Raw genomic sequence first — 13,485 nt, forward strand, 5'->3', positions numbered from 1 at the left:
GGCGGGGTTATATATATATATGTATATATATATATACACACACACATATATATTCATTTTTATATCCCTTTCCAAACTACTTAATTTTCTGGAAAATAAGTACAACTGAAATTAGCAATGATCTGCAGATGTCATTGCAGAGTTAAATGGATGTTATGACTTTGGATGGACACTGCTGAAAACGTTTGAATGACCTAAAAATAACCACGTGGAGCATAAGAGACATTGTATGTGAACTGATACTTCTTCATGAGTCATTTCCTGCTGAAAGTGCTGTACAAAGCTAACTGCTAGAGGGGCTGTATGTACATGATTATATATAGATGAAGTGCAGCCGTACTTTTTTCCGAGGTTCTTTATGTACCTGTCTTGGTTCAGAGTGTGAATGTGGTGATCAGTATTCTGCCTGTAAACAATTCTCAGATGTGGATGTAGGCTGTTGGAAATTGTAATGGTTCTCTGGGGTTGTACTCTGTGATACATACTCTCTTGAGGTTGGCCATGAGAACATGTGGCCTACTTTAAAAACTCCTTGAGCAAAGGAACAGTTTGCTGCTCCGAATTGTGTTTTAATATGTAATATTTCAGTGATTATTTAAATTAAGAAGATAAGCAAAATGAAGCAAACAGCAAGATGGCTAGATGTCTCACAAACACAGCTTGTGTGCAGCTACTATGTGCCTTCTTCAGTTTGAAGTCTGTCTTGATCACTGAAAACTACTGATATGAGAGAAACGTAATAAATTACTTTAGATATCGGTGTTGACGATTTCACTGCTGGCTTTATTTTATCACCAAGGTTGTGGGGTTTATGCACAGTTGGAAATGGCTGAATCTCACTGGCCAAATCTTCAGCTGGTTTCTGGCCTAACTTTGGTTCATCTCCTTGTATTTGAAGGCATGCAGTGCAAAAATCTGCTGTGAATTGAGAATCAATTCTAGGATAGGAATCATGTGATAGTTGTTTTGTTAATGTTTGTGCAAGAATAGTATAAGGATCATGTTTTTAAATAGTAATAATGTATGTATTGGAACTTTTGGGAAGTTTTCACCTAGCAAAAGGATTTTAATTAAAAAAAAAAAATATCCCAAGACATAGGCACAGTCTGGCTCAAACTTGAACTATGAAACAGAGGATTCAGTTTTCATCTTGACAGGCATTTTGTTGTTGCCTTCTGTACTGTATTAGTAATGACAGACTTCTGACTTCCTTTTTTATAGGCTCAGATTATTCCTCAGTGGGATGGTTACCTGGTACTGAATCCCTGTGGCAGAGCACAACGGTTTCATCAAGCAGTCAAAGCAATCCTGTCAGAAGACACAGTATCGCTTCCGACAGTGGGGACACTGGGATTGGTACCTCCTGTTCTGATAGTGTGGAAGGTGAGTTGACACTCTTAAGTTTTGGATGATTCTGAGAGAGAAACAATCCAAAATGTTTTAAAGGTGTGTTTCCCAAAAGAACCATACTTTTCCAAAGCTGCTAAGTGCATGCAGTTTGTTAGTGGGTTTTTTTCCTTGCTGGACCAAGTAATTGTTTTGGTGAGGTTTGATTAATTTAGTTCTGCATGAGTTGTGTGCATTAACTTGCATCTCTGCCACAAAGCTGGTACTTGTGTTACATCTTTTGATAATTGCAGTAACAAGAAGTGCCAGATTTATACAGGGAAGTAATGTCCTGTACTACAGCACTTGATGAACAAGTGGTAAAAGCATAAAAACTTCTGAGGGAGTTGATTAAAGGATGATACTTTGTGGTATTCATTGTGTGTGTCACATTGCGTGTGTCAGCAAAGAAAGCTTCTCACTGGGCTGGGGAGAAAATGGGGTGTGTTGTGTTCTCATCTCTGCCTTCTGGTGGGAAGTAATATACGTTTCATTGTGTGGCATTTGACACATAGTCAAAGATCTTTGAGAAGAATCAACAGTATCTAAGGATTGTTAAAACTTAGTTTGGATTAAGTCATGATTACCCAAAGGTGTTTTTATTAGGGAGGGGTGCAGCCTCTAAGGTGGCAGCATCTCCAGTACTTTGGCACCCTCCCTATTCAATGTGTAACTGGAATTAAACTTGAATGAGAGAGAAACTAGGCCATAAGAAGACTTGAGGTTTTCTTGCATAGCCTCATTTCCCAGTAAGATTTTCAAGACAGGTAACAACAGCATAACTGTGATATACTTTTCTCCAGCATCTTTCTGTGTGTCATAAATTTTTCAAAAGGGGTAGCTGAAATGAGGAAGAACAGCAAGAATTACTAGAAGTGAGGTAAGGAATGCTGAATCAATGTAAGACAGAAGTCTCCGTGAGGGGATGAGCATTCCTGAGGAGAGGTCCAAATGCCTCAGTTGAGTATGTCAGGCCTCTTTGCTCATGAGAAAATCCTTTCCACCCTCTTCCTATTGCATCTGGTGGTTGGAAAGGAGCTCATAGCTTGCTTTCTGCTTATTTTCATTTCTAAACAGTTATTGGCTTTGGCAAAATAAAGGTTTTGCTCAGATATTCAAATTCTTGGGTGTAAAACTGAAATAGTAAATGGCTATTAATGCAGAAGCCTTATTGGTTGGTTTTTTTTTTTCCTCCCAAGAGATGTAGGGGGAATAAAGCACTCCCATGCTGTGTATATACACAGCTTTACAATCACTTTCAGCCAAATGTTACACAATAGTATTTTAAGATGCAGTGTTTGAATTAAAAACATGCTTTCCTCTCCTCCTTTTTGAGGGCTTCCCCATTTGGGGGGTGAGATGAAGGAGAGGAATTGAAACAGCAGCTCTTCATCAGATGTTCTGTTCACCTTTTTAGGCAAGAGAGTATCTGTTCAGGGCCAGGCAGGGGAAGACTCTGCTGGGGGGGGGGGGTGAGTGAAACAAAGAGGGGGAAAGTTGCCACAACAGGTAGTTTGTGAAGTTTGTCTCTGGCAATGCTTGACAATGGTCAGTTCTACTGTATCCTTTATGTTATCCATTTGCTGCCACCATGTTTGTCTTTTCTACTACTTACACTTTTTCAGGGTTTAAAATAAAGGAGGGAAGCCTAACTGAAATGAAAATTAATGGAAGAAGCATATGACAGGCTTGGAAATCGATTGTATACATACATATGTTTTTAATGGAAAGGATTGTTGCCTATGATACCTGATTGTCTGCATCTCTCAAGTTGCCCCCTCCCCACATGCACAAAAATAAAACAGTATCTTTATCATCTGTGAGGCTGCCAGGCCAGACTGGTAACCGCAGACTTGATGCTGGCCATCTGCTGTTAATGTGCTGCTTGGGAAAGAAGCTCCTGGGGATTTTTCAGAGCGGTATTTTTTTCCACAAGTCAGCAGATTATTACAGTTTTTAACAATGCTCAGAAAGTGAACTGTGGCCTTGCACTAAAAATGACAAACTTATTTTAAAAATTAGCATTAATATCTACTTTAATTCTGGAAGTTGCAGGTGAATTTATTTGTATCGATGTGTAGTTGCTAATAAATACAGTGGTGCAGGGAATGGAGCTCAGGTACATTTAAAATGTATCTTTACAGCTTTTCTTTCATTGCATGTAAAATGTTCCTTCAAATCCATCCTCTTATCCATACTTCATTTTGGAAACACTTGTTCTTTTTGGAAATGCAGGGTTTAAAGAATAGGGACAAGTATCTGTCGTGTTTGGCTCAAACCTGCATAATTTGGAGGGGAGATGGGTTTTGACATAGATGAGAAAGAAACTTTCAACGTTAAAATGTATTAAGTTAATTGTCTGCATATTATGTTGTGCGAAGGTAGGAAAATCAGGAACTGAAATAGCTAGTGGAGTTTCACTGTTGAAACTCTGCAATGTTGATGTGCAGTGGGAAGCTGAGGAGAAACATTTATAAACCATAAATGGAGGAAAAGATTTTGATACAGTCTTTTCCAGGTTCTTTTCTTTATAAACTTAACTCTCTTTGTAAGTCAACTGTGTTACTACTGTTTTCAACTTACCCTGTACAAATCTGTGTGAATAGTTTACTCTGGGCATTGATTGCTGCTAAGTTTTCTGCAAGATCACATGTCCTCTTGTTAAGAAATATGGTGGAAGTGAAATATTGACCTCTGTGAAACTGTTGGAAAGTTCCTGCATTTCTTGTAGAGTAGGAGGACAAATCATGTGGAATAAGAGATTTTAGTTGATGGCCAACAGCTGATCAACTATCAGTGAAGACCATCTGAATGGTCTTGTTCTTGTTTTCCTCCTCACTGTCTGCAGAGAAATTGGCAGATGTAGCATTTGTGGCTTATGTTTGTAGGAACAAAAGATAGCTCCCAACATCAGCAAACAGCTGTGTGGTGTGTAGGCCTTTAGATTTAGGTTGTCTCTTAAACTTCAGACTTTGACCTAAGGATGGTTGTTACTATTTCAGAACTGAAGCTAAAAGAGGAAACAAGGTTAAGGGGAAGTGGGTGGCAGAAAAAAGCCTCTCTTGTAATGAAAAAGTGTAGGTAAAAAGTTCTGAAAACCTTCAGTTATGTCATCTTGTGTGTTTGTCTAATTTGGAAGTCTTTCAAATGGAAGCAGGTTGTAGTAAACTTCTAAATAATGACTCTTCTAATTTTCTGTCTACTTTAAATGCATGGCCTAGATTTAAGTGCTTCTCTTACAGTTTACAGTTTGTTAGGAAGAAGGCATGGAATACTGTATGGAAATGTGAATGCATTAATGAAACATGATGCTTCCTATTCTTCATCAGCAATGATAGCATTTATACTTATTTTTTAATAGCCATTGTGATACCTGTGTATAACCATTCTTTCAGAACCACTTACTTAAAAAACAAGAAGTCTATATTTTAAGTATTTTGAGGCTGTTTTTATTTGGGTTACCTAATTAGAGAATCAGGGTCTTAGCAGAAATTAAATGGGCTGTAAATCCCAGCAGAGCCCTTTCCCCTGTGCACATTCTGAGTTTTGCCTTTTGGACAGGAGGGATAAGAACTAGATATTGATGTGACAAGATACAGGGCCCATGGTTCTTGCAGGCCAAATATTTTCCTCCATCAGATGAGCTTGTTGTGCAGTGAAAAGTTCCTTTTAAAGCAGATCTTTCTCCCTTAATGTTAAATGCAATTTTTGATTTAACATTTCTGCTTGCAAAGTAATAGGAGTGAAAATTTATAGAATGTTGCTTTCCTGGAAGAGAGAGATTGGATGCAGAGAATCAAAGTTCTTTCTTCTTTAGGAGTTGATGTTCTGCTAGTTCAACTTCTTTAAAAAACTTTTTTTAACAACCCCCTCCAGCGACTTCTGTGGAATGCTTAGCTGTCAGAATAGGAACTTGTTTTAATGTTATGAGACCCAGAGGAGTCTCTTGGCTTTCATTTTGAATGGAACATGTTATCTTTTTAAGGGATTAAAAAAATCTAATTAGTTGAATTTAATTGTAGCATTTCTTGATACACCAGGGAACATGGTACAACTGGCACCAAAGTTATTTGGTTTTGCTATTTCAAGCACTCTTTCTTTTGCAGGTCCCAAGCATGATATTCTAACACTTTTTTTTTTTCCAGAAGAAAAGGGAAAAGTTAATAAATATAACTATTGAATATAGTGAAAGGCAGAACTGAATTTCAGGAGGCAAAATCTAGTTATGAAGTGTCTTGGGTGGGTTCTTTTAGTTTAGCATGCTGCTAAGAGTAATGGGATTGGCAATGTGTAGGTGGAACACACAAAGTTTGTGCTATCAGTTATGGTGTCACAAAAGTGCAGCAGCACTAGGATCATAGATCTTAAGAGCTGGCAGCTTGCTTTGTGCTCTCTCTCTCCTGTATTCTGTGATCTTGAAAGATGATGGATTTTCAGAGAAGTCCCGATCTTAATTGAGTTGAGGTTAATCACTATGCCCCTGGATCATGGCAAGTATTGGCATATGTTTGGTAAAGTAGCTTGATTATTTGGAGGATAGAAAATAATTATGCTCGAGGCATTTTTCCTTGGTTTCCTTCCTCTCTGCTTGCCAAGTCTCACATTTGAAGCAGTATCCAGCCCTCTGAGTCAGCCTTATTGTGTTACTCAGATATTATCTATCCTGACAATCAGAAATGTGCACTTCACTTAAGCCTGTGTTGAACTCTAGCCCTCGTAGAAGTGGTTTTACCATCCCTTGCTAGAATGAAGTGTCCGTATAGCTGAGAGGAATATAAATATTAATGTTCAGAGCTTGGCTGTTTATTTTCTTTGGGGGTTTAGGATTTAAACAAAATTTAAACGAGAGTTATTTCAGATTATAGTAACCTGTTTCCAGGAGTTAATGAATGGGAAAAAATTATACTAATAAATTCTGTAAAGTAAGACAAGGAGAAGTTGCTTCAACAATGACATATTCCCTACGTGAGCATGTGTACTCTGAATTTGAAATGGGCTTGAGCAAAACTCAAGTTTTACGTATGAATGCTCTACAGAGAGAATTAGCTGCTGCTTTAACTTCATACTTTGCCTTTTCTTGTGATGGTTTCTCTGGAACAAGCTCACAGTATGCACATGCTCAGTTTACCTCACATTAAAAAATAATAGCAGGATTTTTTTCCTGCTAGTGGGAGTGTTCTGCCCAGTGAACTCAGTGCATTTTGCCTTCAGCTAACATCAGTACTTGTTTTTCAGAAAGATGATTTCCGTTGTTCTAATTGAACTCAGGGAAAATAAGTTGTGCGTAGTTACGAATTAGCAGCATTCACCTGGTTACCATATATTTTGGAGTTGTGTCCCTGAGTTGTATCAGAATGAATATGTTTAGGATGGTGTGAGGATCAGAAGACCAAAAGAAAGGAAAACACCCCAAAACTTCAGGGTTGAGATAATGACTAATGAAAGAAAAAGCAGACCGATGTCCAGCCAGTCTCTGACCAACACATACTTTGGAAAAAACCTGCCCCTCAGTTTTATTGCCTAGTGTGACATTGTATATTATGGAATCTCTTTGGTATTTCAGGTCAGCTGTCCCAGCTGTGTCCTCTCCCAACCTCTTGTGCACCCCCTCACTGGGGTGGCAGAAGCCATGGTGCCGTGTAAGTGCTTTTCAGCAATAGCCAAGACATTGGTTTGTTACTAACAAATACTGTTTTAGTCACCAGAGAAAATCACAGCACCACAGGGGCTACTGTGAAGAAAACTGACTCTCTCCCAGGCAAACCCTGTACAATCTCTGCTCCTTATTCCAAATCATTTGCATCATGCTTAGATGAAATATCAGGTAGTTGTTTTTAATGAACTGTAGTCTGTATTTTTGGAGTGCGATGGATATCTGGCATTTGATGAGAAAACAAGGAGCATCGTACAATGATTTGTCTATATTTAGGTTATTATCATGAGACCTGGGCATGCCAATCATTATACATGCTGATAGATTCCAGGGAGGACTTCACACTGGAAACATTCTGTAGCTAGTCAATATTTAATGTACACATTCAAGTAGAGTTTGCAACCTTGTCTGAAAAAAATCACAGGACTCATTTTTAGTCCTTTGCATTATAGACAAAGTGGTGCACTTAGTTATAGGCCGTAGTCATTTAGGATGTAGGCAACAAGTTGCTTATAGCCTGCTGCTCAGCAAGAAGAGACCTGTTGCTGCTGCCTAGAGTTCTGACCTGGGATTTGATGGAGGAGGCTGGTTGTATCCCCCATAGAAAGATTTGTAAATCTCTGGTTTTTAACAGTTTTACAAGACTGTCTGTTCTTGGAGGGCTTATGCCTTACTCTTAAGTCTTTATTCAGCAGACCTGTTTCTACTATAATATATGCACAGATGAAATTTTTTCTGGTGTAAAGTCCAGTTAACTTTGGCGTCTTTTATTTTACCCATGGTTTCAGTGTAGTGATGATGAATAATTTCTGTAAAAATGTTCTCTGAAGTAGAACATAAAAGCTGCCTGATAGAGAACCTGTTTCAAGGCCTTACTTGTGTGTCTGTGAGGTCGGATGGACTTTTACATCAGTTTTGTCTGTACAAAGGCAGCAGTGAGAAAGAAAAATATGCAGAGGACACTTAGAGGAAACGTAGTTACTCCATCTCACTTCCTTCATCTCTGACTTTCTTCAGGTTTGCAGAAATTAAGTATGAGGAAGTGAAAAATAGGCAGCAAATGGCGAAATAATTTGAGTTGTGAACACTGGTAATAGGAGGGGTGAGGGGCTGGGGGGGAGTCCTGCAAGAAAGATGCCTATCTGCTCAGGGGCAGTTTGTTTGCAGTCACCTCACTAGACTGTGGGTTGGTAACAACTGACCTGTTTTCAGGCAGAATAGGTGCAAAGTCGTTGCTTTTGATATGCTGAATTTCTTGGGTAACAGTGACTGGTTTGTTTTTGAAGCAGTTACTATCGTCATCACTGGGCTTTTTTTTTTTTTCTTTTCTCCATTTCAAATGTTTCTTACCCAGTCAGATTTAGAAGCAAAACTGGTGTGGGCTTTTCCCAATGAAAACGTGGTAAAAGAAATCTCTTTGGTTTTTTATTTTCTTCCTCTTAAAGAGCTGACAGATAAGATTTTCGTATGACAATGATTGCGTTTGTGTCAGCTGCAGTCATGAAAGTCAGCATTGTAGAAGTGTAATCAGCTACACAGAGGTCACTTATTTGCCCCTGTAAGGGAGGGGCCTCCCATTCTGTAGTGTGGCTTTTAAATGAGCACGGGGCAAATTTTAATGTATGAGAACTGGGAATTGAGATGACAGTGGAGTTGATCTATATTTTTGATATCATATTGAGCTGTCAGCAGTCTTCCGGTTAATTGCAGAGGTGTTTTTTGGAAAAGTTAAAGCCTAAAAAGTGGAGGCCTTGTGTTCTCTTGTCAGTGTAGGATGGTCACTAAAATGTAGCAGTGAGTAGCCTTTCGACTGCAGGGCAAGAGTGTGAACCCATGTCTGTTTCTTGAGAGGAACTCTTTTCACCTCTGTTAACTAAATAATAAAAGAGCAAACGTATTGTTCTACATCTGAATAAGCTGTGGTTTTAAGAAAACCTTAGGATGTGTCTCCATTAAAAAAGTACCTTTTTTTGCTTTGTGTCATAATAACTTGTGAATGATATGAAAGAAGTGATTAAACTTCAAAAGAGTAGGTTTTAAAATGGGGGAGATATTTTTTTTAATTTGTGTAATAAGTCTTGCCTACTGGTCTTTGAACTCCTCAGTTTTCTGCCTGTGATGCTCTTTTTACTTCACTTAAAATTTGGCTTAAAGTTAGATCTGTTTTTTTCTGGTTATAGATCCCAGACTTGCTTTTGTCCAGGATGACATTTACTTTCGAAGGCAGAAGTTGAGCCTCATCCTGTGGAAGGCAGAATATTGACCTCTGTGAACGGAATCTATTGTCTGCATTTGACTTTGGTTTTTTTTTATCTCCTGTTGTTAGTGGTGTGTTTTTATGCAACGAGAAAACAAAATCCCCAGCTCTTTACTGTGAAATCCTCCCATGTTCCCCACCCCCACAGTGATTAAAAATCCTCTCATGAAGTGACCGCATGGTGGCTTTGTGAAGGTTTGCTGGTTTATTTTAGTGCCCTCTGTTGATAATAAACCTCTTAATGTATGTTCTTGCCTCTTGACTACTTTGAAATTATTGAAGGGAAACAGTTTCCATTAAAAATTATTTTCCACTGTAATTTAATGTTCTTCTAATGTAGTTATCGTGTGTAATAGTTTCAAAAGTTTATGCCTTACTCTGCTTATAAAAATAAATACAACTATGCAGTGAATAGCTTTTTACTGAGTATTCAAGCCTTTCCTGCAGAAAAACACTTCTGAGGCATTCCTAATAGGAAAGGTTAGTTTCATACAACTAAACAGTATTTTCTAGGTATGCGTGTATTGTTTAAAAAATATCTATTAAGTAGCAAGATCAGAAAAAACAATCAAAAGGCAGTTTAGGTGTCCAGATAAGAATGAAACAATGTATGTTCTTAGAGGCAGAAAGAAGATTGGCAATAAAAAAGTGCATTGTTTTTTATTCCCTCTTATGCAAAACGTGTCTCTAACACCGGTCCCCTGTGCAGCATTTTCTAAGTTTCTTGTAATAACAATGAAACCCAGAAAATATACAGGAGTAACTTTTCTAATTTATGGGTCAATTTCTTCTTGTCTGGTATTGCTGTGATGTTCAGGAATTGCAGTCTCTTCTGTGCCCTGTCTTCTGTGCTGCTGCTCCTCCAGGCTCTTAATCCTTGAATAGAAAAAGAGGTAACAATAAAATATACTTAGGAAGTGTTAGTGATGTGTTACATTTATGGATTACATAAACATAAATTAGCATCTCCCTCCTTGTTAGTTGTCCTTACATTACAATTTATGCCTTGTTGCTCAATGCCGATATTTATTTATTTATTTATTTATTTAACTCACAAGACTAAAAAGAGGCATTGAACAGAAAGTTTGTAAGGATATTGCTAACAAATTCAGTGGATTGCAGTAGAATCCCCACAAGCTTAGTGTCCCAGAAGAAATCACATTCCTGTTTTGAGATGACAACATATTGCCTTTGTCCTGTATGGCCCTGAAAAAGGGATGGAAGTGGAAAAAGCGTTGCTTTCATCCTGCCAGATAATAATATAGCTGTGACATGACGATTACCTCTTAAATGTATGGCACACCTGGTACTCAATGCCTGTGACAAATTAGACCTGGTTGTAGGTCGCAACTTACCTGGTGCTTGATAATTTAAATGCCACATCCTGGCTCATCTGTAAATATGAAGCAAATTCAGATGTTTTTATTAAAATTAATGAGGATTTCAGTCTTGCTGAGAAAGAATTTGTGCTGCATATTTTCATGCTGTAGAATCATAGAAATGTGGTTTGGAAGAGACTGTTGGTGGTCTCTGTTTCCAGCCTTGTGTTCAGAGCAGGATCATCATCAACACAGACCAGGTCAGCCACGGCTTTCTCTTGCTGATTCTTGAAAACCTTGTCAGAAACCCTTTAAATAACCTGTTGCAGTGCTACAGGATGTCCTTGTGAAGAATTTTCCCCTAATGTTCAGACTGAATCTACCAAGCCACAGTTTTCGTGTTGTTGGCCCTTATTTTATCTGCCACTACCAGGAAAAGTGTGACCAATAAATTAAACCATCTATCATTTATGTTCTTTCTTGGGTGAGTGGGTTGGTTTTGGATTTTGTTTTGGTTTTTTTGTTCGTTTGCTTGTTTTTGCTGGCTAAAACTGTGTACTAGTTCAGTATTAACTCCTGTAGTTTTTAACAAGTCTAAATATTATAGAAGAGAGTTTAAATATATGTATATGTTTTTGATATATCTTGCATCGAATGTGTTTGGACTGCTATTCTTAAATATACAGGATGATTTTATTCTTGATGTTGATTTATGAATCAGAAGACTGTATCCTGTGCATTTTTAAGTTGTATGAGCTGTGATAAACTCTGAGTGGCACATTCCTTTCCATCAGGGGTTAGCCTATTGTTGTCAAAAGCTAAAATATATATTTTGTATTTTCAAAAATACGACAGTCTTTCTAGCCTGATTTTAAACAATGGCATTTGTTGCATGAAGTGGCAAGAAGTTTTCAGTTTTCCTGTTAGTAAATTTTACTGTAGGAGCACCTAGAGATTCTGGACAGAATTGTAGTGTATTGTTCTGTTTCATGTACAAACTCTAGAGAAACAGATACTTTTTTATCTGACTGAGAGTTATTTTTGGAGCAAGCTTTCCTTTAGAGAGATGATACAGTTAGAAGTACTCATTTCTTTCTCATTGCATCAGCTGTCTGCATGCACTCATACTTTGCTGTTGAGAGTGATGGCAAGGCTTTAGTTTTAATTAGATCAGATTGAAAAGTGAATTAAAAATATGTTCAGGGTGCATAGAAAGGGAGTGGAATTCACTGGGGCATCTGTAATGGAGTTGCGGTTCTCCTCATATGTTAGAGAAATCTTAACAACCAAAAGAGGTCAAGTTGAAAAAGAAATTTAGAGACTACTGAGAATTCAAGTAAGATGTGTTGAATTTCTCTTTTTTCCTGTGGGAGAAAAAATGCTCATGATGAAAAAAAAATCCTTTGTGAAGAATCACGTGTCAGTGGGGTTGGAACTTGATGATCTTTAAGGTCCCTTTCAACCCAAGCCATTCTTTGTTTCTATAAAAGCAGTGCAACTTCTTGTGGAGGTTGCTTGCATGCCTGTTGTCTCATAGCTTCTGAAAGGGTCTGAGTGTTACTTTTTTATTCTTTCAGCATCAGTTCCTTAAAAAAAAGGAAAGTGGTAAAAGGTTGGTTCTGGTCAGACTTCCTGTTTTACAGTCTTTGTAATTTCTGATGTTTCTTATGTCTCAGTTCTTGTAAAACTTGGGTCTTGGCTTGAAAAGAACGGTATATGATGTAATGAAGAGAAGAAACAATCTTTGATCTATACTGTTGGGATTTCAGCTTCTAGAATATCTTTGTGAGATGGTGCAGTAGTACTTTTGTACTTTTTCTCTGATTTTTTTTTTTCTCCTTGTTTTCCTTTGTGAAACGAGGTCTAGGAGAGTTGCATTGTTTTTCTACATGTTAAGACCAATGTCAGTAAGCGACATCATCAAACTCTTGTGGGATATGAAGATGTGGTATATATGCAGACATAATGAGTGAATAACAAAACCAGAGGGTTTGTGTTTACCCATGAGTGAAATTTAATTTTTTAATGGGAATTAAAATTTATGTACTCTTAATGGAAATTGGGATGGATTATTTTGTAAGGAGATAAAGAATATGAAAAATTCAGAAACTCTTAACTAAGTACTTCTGAAGTTTTGGAATAAAATGGGAATTTAAAAGTAGGTAGGAATATTATGAGTATATATCAATATTTATTTTAGTTAGTACTGACAGGTAGCATAGTCTAGTAGAATCAATAAAACATGTGACTTACTGCCAAGAGTTCATGTGTATATGACTATGGGAGTACTGCACTCCCATGGGAGTAGTATACCATTAATTTACTGTAAAAGTTAAAGTTAATTAGACTGGTTCTTATATGGGTGGGTGTTATTCCAGCTTTTGGGAGATAAATGTGGGACTTGATGGACAGCATGATGCGTGTGGTGGAGTTCTGTGTTTCAGAAATCTGATACCAGACTTAAAGTAGCATGGATTTTCTTTTTTTCCCCTTTTCCTCTGACACTTCCTGGTTTTGTGAGGCTGGTTAAATCTATGTTTATTTTTAAATGTGCTTATATATGCTTTCTAACAGGCATTATATGCCTATTGTATATGTGTATGAACTTCTGTGTGTGTATATGTTGAACAGTTACCATGCTTGGTTTTCCAATGTCATTAAATACTTTTGGCCTGGAAAAACTGAAAATATAAACTAAAATATAAAAATAAGGTGTATTACAAAAATACAGGATAAAAATATATTTGGCGTTTCTGTTAAGATGTTCTTGAATTCATTGTTTGTAATTGTTATTGATACAGTTGTTTCCACTGCTTCATTATTTCAATATTCTAATTGTGTCTAATCTGCCTACAGTGCTAGCCCAAGAT

The 13,485-nt window shown here is 37.4% G+C and overlaps 1 protein-coding gene across 2 annotated transcripts in view; it reads left to right on the plus strand.

Moving 5' to 3' along the window:
- The window catches only part of CEP85L (centrosomal protein 85 like), a 109,529-nt gene that overhangs the window by 15,703 nt on the left and 80,341 nt on the right, over window positions 1-13,485 (plus strand). For both annotated transcript variants that reach the window (XM_050314940.1, XM_050314942.1), the window contains exon 2: window positions 1,222-1,383. In XM_050314940.1, coding sequence (XP_050170897.1) covers window positions 1,222-1,383 — 162 coding nt within the window. The remainder of the gene's footprint in view (window positions 1-1,221; window positions 1,384-13,485) is intronic.

This window comes from Myiozetetes cayanensis, unplaced genomic scaffold (assembly GCF_022539395.1).
Source record: "Myiozetetes cayanensis isolate MyiCay16 unplaced genomic scaffold, myiCay2020 scf2-11, whole genome shotgun sequence".
NCBI lineage: Eukaryota > Metazoa > Chordata > Aves > Passeriformes > Tyrannidae > Myiozetetes > Myiozetetes cayanensis.